General features: G+C 36.8%; 3 protein-coding genes across 3 annotated transcripts; 1 reads left to right on the top strand and 2 right to left on the bottom strand.

Moving 5' to 3' along the window:
* Nucleotides 1–229: 229 nt before the first annotated feature.
* Nucleotides 230–5255, bottom strand: LOC128228198 (uncharacterized). The gene is made up of 5 exons (XM_052939361.1): nt 5105–5255; nt 4603–4764; nt 3177–3347; nt 2765–2993; nt 230–2499 (listed from the first exon to the last, which is right to left on the bottom strand). The coding sequence occupies exons 1-5, from the start codon at nt 5205–5207 to the stop codon at nt 2121–2123; spliced, it is 1044 nt and encodes a 347-aa protein (XP_052795321.1). The 5' UTR covers nt 5208–5255; the 3' UTR covers nt 230–2120.
* Nucleotides 5256–5660: 405 nt separating this feature from the next.
* LOC128228287 (uncharacterized) lies at nt 5661–8534 on the bottom strand. The gene is made up of 7 exons (XM_052939511.1): nt 8431–8534; nt 8017–8200; nt 7279–7385; nt 6943–7074; nt 6454–6639; nt 6090–6199; nt 5661–5837 (listed from the first exon to the last, which is right to left on the bottom strand). The coding sequence occupies exons 1-7, from the start codon at nt 8498–8500 to the stop codon at nt 5661–5663; spliced, it is 966 nt and encodes a 321-aa protein (XP_052795471.1). The 5' UTR covers nt 8501–8534.
* A 2556-nt stretch (nt 8535–11090) lies between these two features.
* On the top strand, nt 11091–16521 carry LOC128228197 (uncharacterized). The gene is made up of 8 exons (XM_052939360.1): nt 11091–11478; nt 12226–12421; nt 12810–12913; nt 13172–13300; nt 14705–14887; nt 15075–15199; nt 15595–15727; nt 16384–16521. Exons 1-8 carry the CDS (start codon nt 11409–11411, stop codon nt 16398–16400), a joined length of 957 nt encoding a protein of 318 aa, XP_052795320.1. The 5' UTR covers nt 11091–11408; the 3' UTR covers nt 16401–16521.
* Nucleotides 16522–16563: the final 42 nt, after the last annotated feature.

The following is a 16563-nucleotide window of genomic DNA, read 5'->3' as shown; positions in this document are numbered from 1 at the left end:
ACTGTCCATACAAAGCCAAACAAATTGTAGTCTGCTTCACATTCAACATCTATTAACATAATTTCTAGTGGAGTCTTTCTACAACTTCCAAATTCATATAACCCCAGACTTCGGAACTGAAGTAAAGAACTGATAATAGTTATATGGAACTTTGATATTACGCGCAATCAAAAAGAGGAGAGATTTTTACACCTTTCAAGCTAAAGTTTTTGTAGCTTGCATAAATAAACCACCACTAGTAAATAACTGAAAGAGCTAACAATTTCCACTTCCTTTTTATTATAAAACCATTTATCATTAATCTTCCATCATTCCTGGAAACCATACCCTTAGTTTAATCTATGATACTAGTGAGGTTACATTTGCGACAACAGGATTGTGAACTATTTAGAGAGTTCTGCAATCCTGCCTTAGCCTCTGATACAATAATCGCATCGTCGGCAAAAAAGCAGCAAATAAATGGTCAATGTTAATACCGAAGTCCAGGTTTGTTTGTAAATGCATTTAAATATCATAAAGGAAAAGGAATATCGGCGAGGTTATATCCCCTTGAAACAGGCCAATCTAACTATAAATAAATCTGTTCTCAAGTATTTTACACACAGTTTCACCACATTATAGAAAGCTCTTACTAGGGACAAAACGTTACCATCAAGTCCCAACTTTATAAATTTATACCAGAGTCTGCTTCTATCAATGCAATCGTAAGTTTTTTTTTTATAACCAATAAAACAACAGTACAGCTTCTTTTTCCTTCAACCTGTTTTCGAATCAATACGTGCAAAATAAAAAAAAAGATCCACAGTGCGTACTTATTTTTAAACCCAAACTGAGCATCGGTTAATATACTGTTGTCCTTAGCCCACGTTTTAAATCTTTCAATTAATTAAACAGTAAATAAGGTTGAATAAGCCCGAGCTGGTTAAGGTTATCCCTCTGTTATTACTAGGATCTGATTGGTTGCCCTTTTTATGGATTGGGGTAATAACGACAGACGCCCAAGCCATAAAAACGACTTAATGTCCAATATATGATAAAAGGGAATTCAATGGTCCAATAATTAGTGGAACTGATACCTTAAAATACTCGTATAACACATGATCAATAGAGGATTTTAACCTAATTCTCCACTTGCTTTCTTTATTTCATCATTAGAGATAGGTGCATCCAATGAAACAAACGTAACATTATGTTCTAAATCTTCATCAAACTGACCTACAAAATAATCATAGTCATCATTATCACGAGAATCAACATCTGACTTGAGGTGACTAAAAACAAGCCTGGAATTCTTCGAGAGTGATATTATCGACACCATTTGCCATCTTCGATGGTTTTAATATTCTAAAAATTCTCTGGGAGACTTTCGTCTTAGATCGTTATGTACCATGGTTTATATCCTTTTTCTGTTTGATTCATATGCCTCAATTCAGTGAACAACATTTACAAGAACCGGTATTGATCATGATAAACAGTTTTTTAATCGTCAGCAGTTTTCTTCTTTACTTTTTTATTATTTAATTGCAGGTTTAATCAAATTTCTGGACCAAAACACAGTTGTGACGCAAAGAGCGTTTTTGTTCAAATGCTGGCATCCTTTTTCGTGTCAGCCAGAAATAAACAATGCCACTAATTGGTTAATTACTCCAATGACCTAATACAACGTAATTTGGATCGATGTTCTGTAATTGCAGCCTTCTTTGGTTTCGTCACCTTTATTTTGCCATAAAACACTCTCAACTGTTTGTTTGAGCGATTCCTTTTAAATGAATGAATATTTTAGCGGACTCTTTTAATTAGGTTATTGTTGTTTAAGATGTGTTCAATCTTCAAACAAACACAGACAGATTTGGACATGACATTGTTTAGACTCAATCAAAATAAAATAAACAGCTAGTTGTTGCATTATACAAGCAAAGTACTCGTCAAAGAATGTGCTTTATTATAGATCACTGTAGTTTTAGAATCTAACCCTTTAACTTACAACATATATATAGAATTATTAATATATACCTAGCTGATAAATATGTCAAAAAGTAGGAATCACGACTGTACAGAAAGATCATTAAATAATAAGTAAATCGATAAATAATCGATCATTGACCGGTTTCATAAACCAATTATCGATAGTATGTTTTATGTCCGATTCCCAACACTACTTCACCTTGCCCGTCTTTGAGGGACAACTCCGTTCCGTGTGTCGTTCCTACAGAGTTTTGACGCTTCAGTCGCCTTCCGAACGATTCTTTCTTGTGTTTTCGAGGGCTAGATAACGGTTTTGAATTATTTTTCTTTTCTATGATGGCAGGAAGTATGTTCTTTTTGTGCGATTTAATGATTGTGGAATCCATGGAGGATTCCAGGGCGTCGTTGTCGCCGTGTTTACTCCAAGGGGCAGGATTGCCTGAATATATGGAGCTTGTCGTAGTCTCACGAATAAGATGAAGATTCAAGTTTCCAGCAGATATATCCGACTGCGTTTTCCCTTTTGGAAAATTTCTATAAAAATCATAAAGATACTGAACAAGATTGTTTAAACCATTTCGCTTACCACGAAAATAATAAAAGTAACGTTTTTGAAACTATAGTGTACGGTAAAAATACTACAGCAATAAATAATGAATTGCATGAACATCGTATAAGAAGTTTACCATTTGGAAACAAGAATATTGAGTGACTAAACTACAAGATAGTTATACATGACACCCAATAATGATACATTGCATAACAACAATACAATACCACATTAAAGTTATAGCATTACCCCAGATTCATGTGACCATGTGGCGCTCGTGAGGACCGTGGGATCGCGGAGGAAGCGGAAGTTAGGAGATGCTGGCGGTGCTCCATGGGCGGACGCGACAGGAACTGGAAGCTGTGTAGCCTGCCATCGCCTGCTAAAAGGCTATTTGTGTCGTCCGTGCCGTTACTACGTGGAGAGGTTTTGGAGGACTTAAAATGGTTGGCGTCAAAATTGGGTGGTGGGTGGTTTTCTGAAACAATGCATTGTTTTACTATAAATAGCTGTGTAACGAAGGTGAATTTGCGGTTTTGATGGTATTGTAAAATACCCGACTATTTATTGAAATACATCAAGATGAATACTTTCAGTTATCGATACATTTGAAATAGGTTAACGTATGGATAACACGATACTTCAATGACCAAAGCTTTACCTGGTCTCTTGTTGTTGTGTTTGCCTTTGCGAAGCTTAAAGATGTAAAGAAGAGCAACGGCAAACCCCACGCCGAAGACAACAGTGAGAATCGCAAACACGATAACCACTGGAAGTAGATTAGTGCCCCCGCTGGTGGCCTCGGCTCCGCCACCCGTGGCTTCTTCTATGACTGAATAAGAAATTGCAGTAACAGAAGAAGATAAGAAAAGGTTCAAATATTTTTGCAACTGAGAGTCACGAGTATTGCAAGAGAGAATAGAAACAGCATGTTTCATGTATCCATCGGCGGTGTGTGACATTCGACATATCCATCATCTGTGTGCGACATTGGGCATATCAATCGTTGGTGTGTGACATTGGGCATATCAATCGTCTGTGTGTGACATTGGACATATCTATCGTCGGTGTGCGACATTGGACATATCCATCGTCGGTGTGCGACATTGGACATATACACCGTCTGTGTGTGACATTAGTGATATCCATCGTCTGTGTGCGACATTTGGCATATCCATCGTCGGTGTGCGTCATTGGACATATACATCGCCGGTGTGCGACATTGGATTTATCCATCGTCGATGTGCGACATTGACTTATCCATCGCCGGTGTGCGGCATAGGGCGTATCCATCGCCGGTGTGCGACATTGGACTTATCAATCGCCGGTGTGCGACATTGGATATAGCCATCGTCGGTGTGCGACAGTGGCCATATCCATCGCCGGTGTGCGACATTGGACATATCCATCGTCTGTGTGCGACATTGGACATATCCATCATCTGTGTGTGACATTGGACATATCCATCGTCGGTGTGCGACATTGGACACATCCATCGTCGGTGTGCGACATTGGACATATCCATCGTCAGTGTGTGACATTGAACATATCCATCGCCGGTGTGCGACATTGGACATATCCATCGTCGGTGTGCGACATTTGGCATATCCATCGTCAGTGTGTGACATTAAACATATCCATCGCCGGTGTGTAACATTCGACATATCCATTGTTGGTGTGTGACATTCAACATATCCATCGCTGGTGTGTGATATTGGACATATACATCGTCAGTGTGTGACATTCCACCTATCCATCGTCGGTGTGTGACATTCTACTTATCCATCGTCAGTGTGTGACATTGGACTTATCCATTGTCCGTGTGTGACATTAACTCAGGATAAGCATATTATCGGTTGGACATATTTAGAATTAAAACAAGAATAACCAAAAGCACACATACAATGTAACTTAAATCTAAGTATTATTAATACGTTATGATTTTTTTTTACAAATTTGGTTAAGAAAAAGTGACTGTGCATAAATTAAGGCACGTTATTTATACTGTTATTGACAACTAGTGACTTCAATGTGTGTGTTTCTTTGATAGGTAAAGTGTTTAGACGCATATGTATGTTTGTCCTTACCACAGGATGGTTCTGATCCGGACCAAATATACGTTGACTTATCACACGTCCTTAATACGCCTCCCGTCAACGTGTAATTTACGTCACACACATACGTCGCTGTCAAAAACGCTTCGTCAACTGTCACAACCCCATTTTCGATATCGTTGAGGAACGGGCAAGCTAGTTGCAATAATGCAATAATTAAAATAGAAAGGGATAATAATTTAAAAATGGTTTTAATCTGATCTACTTTGTAATTGTGAATATAGGTTATGGACGTATAACCCCAATAAAAACAGCGACACAAAGACAGTTGACAGATCATTAAAATGCGGTCAATACCACTTTGCTAAGTGAATAATAATACATACTTGTTCATCAGTAAAATAAACATTAAACTTTCACATGTTTCATTTGTGCCATTTTCAAAACTAATAATACTTAACCTGTTAGCCTACCCAGCCAACCCAATTAGATTAAAAACCTTCGGGTATTAACCTTAATCCGTTAAAAGACTTACAGCAACGTGGCTCTGTTCCATTCCAAGCGCCCAACTGAACCTGACAAACCATGGTCGGGTTCCCGACGAGGCTTGCATTGTTCTCACATGTGTATGTTGCCATAGTAACAGAACCGTCTGTTCCTTTGGAAACGTTTCCTTTGAAAGGGTCAGTTAGAACTGGGCAAGGCGCTGGAATGAATGATGCACGCACCCCAGTATAAACGTTTATGCTATTACAAGAAGATGATAAAGGCAAAATGAAGTTTGACAAAATAAAATTAGTCTATGGTTGAAAGTCGTTATGCTTAATTGAAAAGACAGCTAACAATATAACATTTGTATACTCACGGCAAGGTGCTGAAAGGAGAAAGCGGAAACACGTGTTTTATTAATTATACACATTTTATACACATTGTGAAATATGATATTACAAACAAAGCTATGAAATGCCTCCAATGCCATAATTATCGCCTAATCCACCAGGAATTGAGTAATAGTATGGGCTGATTTTTAGACATAGAATGAAAACTATTAAAGATAAGTATTCGACTTGCATAAAGCTGACAGTTAAATTTTACTTGTAGAAAGGACATGACACAAATTTACTAAATTCAATACCGGATGTAGCAGTGAGGTTGAGCACAGCCCCTATATTGGCCCCTGTGTTGGCAACCGGAAGTTCTGTGGGAACCTGATTCTTCCGACAGTAGAGGGGCGAAACGGACAGTGAGAGTCCGTCAGCACTCAGACCCTACCAGGTAAACAGAAAAACGATAACATAATAAAGAACGTATTAGATCTTTCCCGTTTTCGTATTTGAATTTTTGAATGCATCATGCTTTATCAATAAGTCTAAAAACTCAAATTAGTACATTTCATTGTAAGCTGAGACCTTCTTGAACACTACATTCCAAGCTAAAGACTCGAAACTCAAAATGAATGATTGACACGCGAGACTCCACTGAAAATCTCCGTGTCATACTAATAACTTCAGTCGCCGTACCACGCATGCAAACAATGCGCTGTCCGTAGACGTTGAGCCGCCGTTGAAGAGACTGGTGTACGTGTGGCCACTGACCTCCAGAACGTCAACACACACGCTCGTGCTGCTACCTACCGTAAACAACAGAAACAAGCTAGTTTAAAGATTACTTGGTTTCCACAGAGCAAAGGCAGCAAAGAATGGCATGAACACTCAGTCTTATTTCTTTCAATTAATGATAAATTAAAAAAAAAGAATTTTATGCTCAGTTCGTAATAGTAGCTAGAATTGCTGATTTTAAAGAAATCGCCAGAACAATATTCGTGACAAGATGTTAACTTTCATATACTTATTTGTCGAAATAATACTAGAACCATATACTTACTAGCATAGAGTGGATAGCGTGAACAAGACGGCGCTGTGACGGCCACTTCCTCCGTGTTGGCGCACATTCCCAGAGTTCCGACATCATCCGCTCTACAAGTAACGCTACCGTCACTTGACGTGTAAGTGAACGTATAGTCCGCCAGTAGGGCGTATGGACACGTTACACGTGCAGCACTCTCGCTTCCTGTGTGTATGGGATTTTGTAAGACTAAAAAAGGTAGTTGGTATTCGGGAACATAACTTGTTTCACAATTATTATGAGATGCGACATTTGTGAATAACTAAAGCAATGTTTGACAAGAAAAAGTTGGAGGAAATGGAAGAAACAGTTCTTTTTTATGTTGGTAAACGTTTGAAGTTGGGTCGGTTTATCAAATAAAAAAAAGAAGTCTTTTGAGACATTACATTCGTTACAACCGAATCACAGTCGTGAACTAGAGCTTGCAGAAAATCTATAAAAAACAAACAATCAATAATAACATCCAACCCGATTTGATCATGACTTTGAACTCTGACCCGCTTGCCCCTAGGTCACGTGAACACAGCTCTGCCATGTTCGTGACGTCACTTGCTTCGTTGACGTACATTCGCTCAGCGTTCTCCATGTCTTCTTGAATTGCTGTCGAGCAATACGCTTTGAATTATTTAAAGCAAATATAAAATACTGCACATCTTGTGTGAAAGCTATTGCGATGAAGTGCAATTACAATTCAAAATAAGATAATATATGCCATTTCCGTAACGTCCGGAATGACTGAGTGCGCAAACATTACCACCGGGCCTTGGGGTTGGCGAGTTTCGGGCAAAGGGAAGTAATACGTACGGGATAGCTCGTAATATCTGTAGGAGTTATCTGTAATTTTCTTCAGTTGCAAACATCTGTATGTTGTAGAAAATGTCACGAAAAATGGAGCAAATGCATCGACCGATCTGGAAAATAAGATAACAATGTTTTCATACAGAGGATGATGATCCACGATTCAACAATATTTGATGATAATGAAAATGTAGAAATCACACAGAAGGGATTTTATATTGTTATTTTGTTCGGTTCTGTTCTGCTCTGTCTGTTGTTTTATTGGTGTACTATTCTTCTTTTATAAATCAACTATTGCATATAATTCCGTTTGTATTCAAATCATTGTATCGGCATTTTTCATATAATTTTATTATTCTATGTGAAGCAATCGTTTATGCAAAACTAGTATAATGTTAAAATACAATTTGGTACCTGAACACATTTGAAATCACTTTATTTCTTTTAGAAACGTAGTTCATCGTTTTGTTCTGTAGCCATCTTTTCATTAAAACTTGAAAAATATGGCATATTCTGGATAGTGACAATTTTGCTCATTGATATGTTCCATAAAATTAAAAATATGAACGATAACAAAATTGTAGTGTGACCTATTTGTCACGAACGCAATTCAGTTTGATCGTGTAAATCCAGGCGTCTTGGAATTTTATGAGAAATAACTTTCACGTTTCAAATGTAATATAGCGATTTCATAAGCGAACAAAGAAGGGCAAACTAATTTGTATGCCTTTACCCCAGGTTTACCTCATGACGAGAATGTCGCCTGTCTCATTATAAATCCAACAGTCCCACGTGTCAAATGTGCTGGAAGTGACCACATGCGTGACGTCATATCCGGTCACGTGGTCTGACGTAAACAAGAGCTCACCCTTCTCACTGTCCAGCCATGTGCTGTCCGCCAGACCATCCGGCCATTGACACGTACAACCTGGAAAATACCTATTGTTAAATAGTTTTTCTCAACAAACAACAACCAAACATGTCGGTATCTTAAATTCCCTTAAATTGGTCTAAATCGCATGTATGTATTGCAAGATATACTTTCTAATCGCGAGAAATTAAATTCTTAAATAATACAAGTACCGTGAACGTTGTGATTTCTCTGTTTTACGTTCGACAAAATACTTTTTTCGAAATTTTAATATTTTCTACATGTACCTGTTGATTTTAAGATGTCTGAAAAAATCACAATACGTATCCAAGTAGATATGATATCCAAAGTTTTCATTTTTTTACTTAACGGCCTAGAGATTTAAACATACATGTATAAATATACATTTGAAACGTAATCAGAAACAACTAATTATGCAGAACAATAAGTTCATAGCCAAAAGTGTTTGATTACAAACGAACACTGTAATTGTCTTGACATTTAGACTGTCACCGATATATCCTATATAACTTCATGACATAAAGACTGTCACCAATATAATTATGATATATTATGGCATGACATAGAAGACTGTTATCGCTATATACTACAGCGTTGCATGGCATATAGACTGTCAGCGACATATTCTATATCATGGCATGACATATAGACTGTCAGCGACATATTCTATATCATGGCATGACATATAGACTGTCGCCGATATATCCATTATTATGGCATGACATATAGACTGTCGCCGATATATCCATTATTATGGCATGACATACAGACTGTCGCCGATATATCCTATATCATGGCATGACATAAAGACTGTCACCGATATATCCTATATCATGGCATGACATATAGAATGTCACCGATATATCCCATATCATGGCATGATATATAGAATGTCACCGATATATCCTATATCATGGCATGACATATAGAATTTCACCGATATATCCTATATCATGGCATGATATATAGACTGTCACCGATAAATCCTATATCATGGCATGACATATAGACTGTCACCGATATATCCTATATCATGGCATGACATATAGACTGTCACCGATATATCCTATATGATGGCATGGTATATGGACTGTCACCTCTATATCATGGCATGGCATATAGGCTGTCATCGATATATCCTATATATCCTATATCATGGCATGGTATATAGACTGGCATCGATATATCCTATATCATGGCATGACATATAGACTGTCACCGATATATCCTATATCATGGCATGACATATAGACTGTCACCTCTATATCATGACATGACATATAGACTGTCACCGATATATCCTATATCATGGCATGACATAAAGACTGTCACCGATATATACTATATCATGGCATGACATATAGACTGTCACCTCTATATCATGGCATGGCATATAGACTGTTACCTCTATATAATGGCATGACATATAGACTGTCACCGATATATCATGGCATGGCATATAGACTGACACCGATATATCATGGTATGACATATAGACTGTCACCGATATACCCTATATCATGGCATGACATATAGACTGTCACCGATATATCCTATATCATGGCATGACATATAGAATGTCACCGATATATCCTATATCATGGCATGACATATAGACTGTCACCGATATATCCTATATCATGGCATGATATATAGAATGTCACCGATAAATCCTATATCATGACATATAGACTGTCACCGATATATCCTATATCATGGCATGGCATATAGACTGTCACCTCTATATCATGGCATGGCATATAGACTGTCACCTCTATATCATGGTATGATATATAGACTGTCACCGATATATCCTATATCATGGCATGACATATAGACTATCACCGATATATCCTATATCATGGCATGACATATAGACTGTCACCGATATATCCTATATCATGGCATGACATATAGACTGTCACCGATATATCCTATATCATGGCATGACATATAGACTGTCACCTCTATATCATGGCATGGCATATGGACTGTCACCTCTATATCATGGCATGACATGAAGACTGTCACCGATATATCCTATGTATCCTATATCATGGCATGACATATAGACTGTCACCGATATATCCTATATCATGACATGACATGTAGACTGTCACCGATATATCATGGCATGGCATATGGACTGTCACCTCTATATCATGACATGACATGTAGACTGTCACTGATATATCCTATATCATGGCATGACATATAGAATGTCACCGATACATCCTATATCATGGCATGACATGTAGACTGTCACCGATATATCCTATATTATGACATGACATGTAGACTGTCACCGATATATCCTTTATCATGGCATGACATGTAGACTGTCACCGATTGATTGTGCATCATAGGATGACATATAGACTGTCACAGATTTATTCTATAAAATATGCCATGGCCAAACATAAAGTCTGCTGCCAGCCATGATAAAAAGACTATTACCTTATTTAAAAAAAAGATGCTCCACTACTCTTAGGTATTTAAGTGGGTGCAATATTTTTATAAATATTGATGGAATATTGATTGATTTAGTGATTGATTGACTTAGTGATTGACTGAATTTGAGAAATTTGATTGATTGATTAATCGATCGATCGATCGATCGATCGATTGATTTTTTGATTGATTGATTGATTGATTGATTGATTGATTGATTGATTGATTGATTGATTGATTGATTGATTGATTGATTGATTGATTGATTGATTGATTGATCGATTGATCGATTGATCGATTGATTTCTTGTTTCCTTGATCGATTCATTGAATTATAGGGGTATGGCACTTTAAATATTGGATTGACTTCTGACTAAATTATTTCGTCACATATGGGAATTCAATATCGTTTGTCCAAGTCGTGAACGTTTCTCTCCTACAAAACGTATTGAATGATTAATCCGCGACTGCTTATCCATTTGACTAATACATAGTTAATCTCGCAAATCACTGAAAATCACTTTATCCGTTATTGAAAGGACATACTCAATAAACTATTCATATTCGCCATTTATCTATCGTCAACAATAAAACAAAACACTTTTTTTCATGCACGGATTTTCTATTGTTTGCGGGTAATGTTTTAAAACAATGGGGAATTTCTACTTCGTAGGTAATTCAGAACAATACCGAAAACATGAACGGACGAACTGGGCAATGTATACTCATGTTGTGAAATAATGAGGAACATATTAATAAAACTATGTATTTATACCGAATAAAAGTTTCCGAAGATGTTGATTTCAAATAAGAATGGATTAGTTTCAATTGTTCTGTTTCTAGGAGTGCATTTATTTAGAAAAGGTGAGTATATTTCATACAACAAGCCTTAACAAATATTTGTGTAAACTTATAAATATTATAAGTTAATGGTTCAGATTATTATTATATAAATTATCATATATTTAGACTTTGTGTTTGAAATTGAGGTTCTTGATGTAAAAAAACCCAGTTATATAATCGAAAGATTCAAAACAGGAATTTAATATGGGATTGTTTAAAAGATACGTTCACCACATAATTGTAAACAATTTACTTTTATTTAACTGTACGGACTTGAACTTTATAATCTAAGATTAAGTCAGAAAAGTCTTTTACGCTACCATGCAAGGTCTTCAGCTAGTACATTAAATTTAAAATTATGAAAAGTTATAAATAGTAATCACTATTGAGATTAGCAATTTTAAGTGCGTAGTTTACAAACGAATAAAAATGACATACGAGTCATGTGAAGCTGGTTTGAAACCTATAAAGCACCAGGAACGACTGTCTGAACGAGATAATTGAACACATTTAGGGACCTGATCAAGTGTGTAATTAATCTTGGGCACCGATACCTCTCATAACACACCAGCACGAAGCGGCAGAACTCAGCCACCATACATAATACATCCACATTCGGGGATGCTTACCGCACATCCCAACCATTCATCACATCCTTTCATCTCTGACTTTACGTTGATCTATATTCGATATGGGGTCAGCATACAATATTTAAAATACTAGATCCAATCGAACAAAAGTCAACTTGTCGTCTACATGTATTTGCAGGTGATGGCGCATGCATGTGGCCAACGGAGTTCCGAGACTCCCAGTTTTACGACAGCTCCCGGGGTGCCCTCACATTCTTCACGACCACCATGGAAGGCTGGGCTTTCGAGCCGACAGCCGGTTCTGGTGATGTGTACTCGAGGTGGGAATGTCTGTCCGCCAGCGCGTTCTCGTCCTCTGGTGTCATAATGATGGTGTAAGTGGTTATATACCAATTATTTGTATAAAAGTTTTTTAAACATTTAACAAATTACCAAACAAAAACTAAGTCAACACTAATGAGCCCTTTAGGACAGGTTTACATCGATCTTATTTTCAATGCTTTAACGTTTTATACAGAAACTGCTTTATAGTTTTTCGAATTACTTCTGCATTAATTGTTTGTTCAAGCACTTTCTCAACTTCTAACCCACATTATGGCCCATACTCATTCTTAAACACCTGCTTTGTTTGAGTTGAAGTTCTACCATATTAATTTCACGCTTCGTTTGACAATATACCTTTGAAATTCTTTCTTTTTCGACCCACATTTTGCATACTTTGTTGTAAGTGTCTGACACACCCTGTGTACATGTACATTTCAGAACCAATCAGACGTTTCCCCTGTTCAGCCAACAGTACTACGCCTACCTGTGTATCACCATTACCTCCGTGACCTCCGCCTCGTACATGTACTACATTAACCATAGTACGAACAAATACGGGTTTTATCACGAATGCATTACATTTTCTATATGCCTCGTATCAACGGCGGTATGCACAAGAACGGATTATACAAAGCTACGGAAGCATGCATGTTTTTTCATTATACTCTATTCTATCTTAACATTTCGTTCAAAGTTCAAACGATTTCGTTTAAAAGACAATCGTTAAAACGACTACACGTCCCCTTCCTCCCGCACATTCCAACCACAAATGCATCCACATTTATGTATCTCTGTTGCAGGAATAGAGACGAACTTAAATCACGAGCGGCTGTTCATATACCCAGTGAACAGCCTCACGGACCAGGGAACAATCTGCTCAACAAACTTGGGGTCTTCCGGTGGAGAGTACCAGATGCTTGTACGGATAGGTAGGACTAGATGACACGACTGACATATACCAACACCAGTACTATGTTTAAGTTATAGTTCTAGTATCGTTAACACAAGCATTCCAAGGCAGTGACAGCTCATTTAAAATCAGGTAGCAGTAATATGACAACACGGCCAAATTTATAAATCGACTCTATCACGGTTTATTGAATAAGAGTGGTCTCTAATTAAATGGATGATAAATTGCCCTAATTCAGTTGATTTGGAGACATGTACAATTGAATTGCGGTGCTCTCTGCACAAACTTCGGATTTGGAGAGATCTCTAAGTTCAATTCATGTTAATATAATTAACTCGATTGGATCAAACTAGTTTCTCGATACCTGACTGACCAATCAGTGTCCAGATTAGGCGGGGCTCATCAGTTGCCCGTTGCTATACACCATTACCTCCGACATTCTGCACTTATACCATCTCCAATAGTCAGAGCTAGGAAACTACTCTGGTTGAATTCAAAATTTTGTTAAAGTCACACATGGGGATGTAACGGGGTCAAGCCATAGTGTAATCACGCTCTTTTCTATATGTTTAATACAAAATATTATCCTCAAGGACTAGAGAAAGTTTGTTTGGACATACTATTAGAGGAGATGACAACTCAGTTGAGTTACATTTTTTTTAAATGTAGATGAAATATCTAATATCATATAACTTAAGGTCACAGAAAGTGTATACGTATAGATAAAATAAAATCACCTTCGTAAATGCCACAAGTCAAAGTATAAACTTGTGCATTTGTTATGACTATGATCATTTCTAACTTCTTTGTTGCTGGTTAGAACAGTTTTGCATTTCATTTAATATGGATATTAATACATTGAGAGAATCATTAAGGAACTTATATCAATAATAATAATCCATTAAACTTATATAAAGCAGGTGATTCTAAATGGAGAAAGGAAGAAAAACAGCGAAATTAATTGCGTTTTACCATTTGAGCTAAACAAACGTCGTTTTTGTTGACTTTCGTAAAGGAAATTAATACACGTTTAATTTCCCTTAGTTTTAACTGTTACAAAATTCCGAAGCTATTTAGGAAGAAATCATTTCAAAGTTTAGACATAAAACTATTTCTACATGAATCATACACTGCATTCAAGTAATAATAATAATATACTTATTGGATGATATACTTGCTTTTATTGCAATGTTTACCACGTTCCATGCATTTTTCTCATCGTCAAGAATTGCCTCTGTATTATTATCGTCTGCTTCTACGTACTTGTCGGAGGGCCCTTACTTAGGGGTCACCTGACACTGTAGATGTAACCATATCGCTATCGGCATTGTGTCGATTGAAGAGGTCTATAACTAATTGAAGAGCTCTTCAAATAATTGATTGTATGTAGATTTGTACTAGTCTTAAGCCTTAATTGATTCAGGAACTGAACAACAAGCAAAGGTCGACTGCCCCTGGCCGCTCCTTGGTCGCTATGGCTACACGTATACTACGTCATCAGGTGATACGTCATGCGATCTGACAACTTCCGATCTTGGCGTCTGTTCAGATACGCAACAATTTACCTTTGATTACACCGCATGCTCAACCAGAGTCTCATATTCACGTAAGTAACATATATTCCAGACACTAATTGTATTTGAACTAGTGTTGTCTCGTATAAGTCCTGAGGAAGCTTGTGAATCACCAACAAAGTTGGCAAACAAACTTTGAATGTTTAATAAAGAAATATTCCCATGTGACACCTCTTTAATGTTTCCTATTTATAAGGTTGTTTAATATCTATACTACAGAGTCGGACACAGTATGGTGTGTGAACACAGTTTCCGATGGGGACACAAACTACGTGATGTTGTTTAACGGCAACGACAATGACGCCTTGATTGACAATGTCGATTTCTACAAATTTACGTGCATGGTACGCCATTCTCAAATGAGTTTGAGACTAATTATTTAAAAAAAAATCAATTTTCAGTTTTAAAAGGTTGATCATAATTAAAGGATTATTTTGGCAATAAAACGTGAAAAAATGGACAAGTTATATGCATGCACAAAACAAAATGATCACAACAAAATTCTGAAGGCAGCTTGAAGCTTGCATGTATAATGGTCCGATAACCATCAAATAAAACCCTTTTATTTTTATGCCCTTTCAAAATGTCCGAATGCTGTTAAAGACTACGATATCTAACATTTCATCTTCTGAATAATTCCTACTTCCCGTTAAACAAGCACTGTCAAATGCTTAACTTTAATCTCAGAGGAACATATAAATATTCCGAAAACTTGACCTACCATTATTCGTCAATACAGGCAATATCGGATGATAGCAGCGCAGCGTCCGTGGCCCCAATGTATTGTCGACCAAACCAGATTCCGACAGACTTCGCTCAGACAGCAAGCGGTAATAATCTTGGTTCAAAACTGGAATTTGGCGCAGCAAAAGGTACACACTTTATCCGTTTCAGCAAATTTTCATTTAAGATAATCAAAGGTGATCCACTTATCTGTCAAATCATCAGGCAACCTAAAAGCGGAATTTGCAATTCTAACTCCGTTATTTTTTTAAATATCTGATGTGCGTAGTAAGATACAACCTTTGTACAACCATTTGTATCAAAATGTAGCATGTTTTGGTTTTCAGTGTTATTTAGAATCTACTAGAATCTTACCATCAGTAAAGCTGCAAGTGAAATAAAAAAAAAACTATATTATTTATTCCTGTTTTGATCAATATTTAGTTCTTCAACATTACTTGCATGCATTGTTAGGTGAAATGTTGAGCAATGCTAATTTGATCTTACCAAAGCATTTGATAGTGTTTATTCTGTTATTCGCTATTCACACAGAGTTATCCATTAGAACGAAGTGTACATGAACAACCTATTATGTCATTTAATTAATCAAACTTCATTTTAAGATTTGGGCGTAATCAATTCTCGTTCCATTCGCTGCTTCGCGGTGTTCAACAGGGATCTACATGGGCTCCTCTCTATTATTGTTATTTGGGCGTTAGTGGATGACTGTTTTGCATTTGTATTCACTGCATTGGTATTAATTTAAATGCAAATTTTAATAAGTCTGTTCACATACTCTTTACAGAGACCTGCCGTAAGTAGCGTTTGGTTATACTTTTTTATCAAATATAAACTTCTTATTGTTTTTGAAAGACGGTTCACAAGCCTAATAAATAATCACTAACGATTAGTCGTAAACTTGTTGGTTTAAAACAATATCTATGAGGAAGATCTTACTGGTAAAGAAACTTTTTATATAGAGGTA

The sequence above is a fragment of the Mya arenaria genome, chromosome 3 (genome assembly GCF_026914265.1).
Source record: "Mya arenaria isolate MELC-2E11 chromosome 3, ASM2691426v1".
Classification (NCBI taxonomy): Eukaryota; Metazoa; Mollusca; class Bivalvia; order Myida; family Myidae; genus Mya; species Mya arenaria.
Note: the sequence above shows the minus strand (reverse complement) of the source record. Positions and strands in the feature narration are given on the sequence as shown.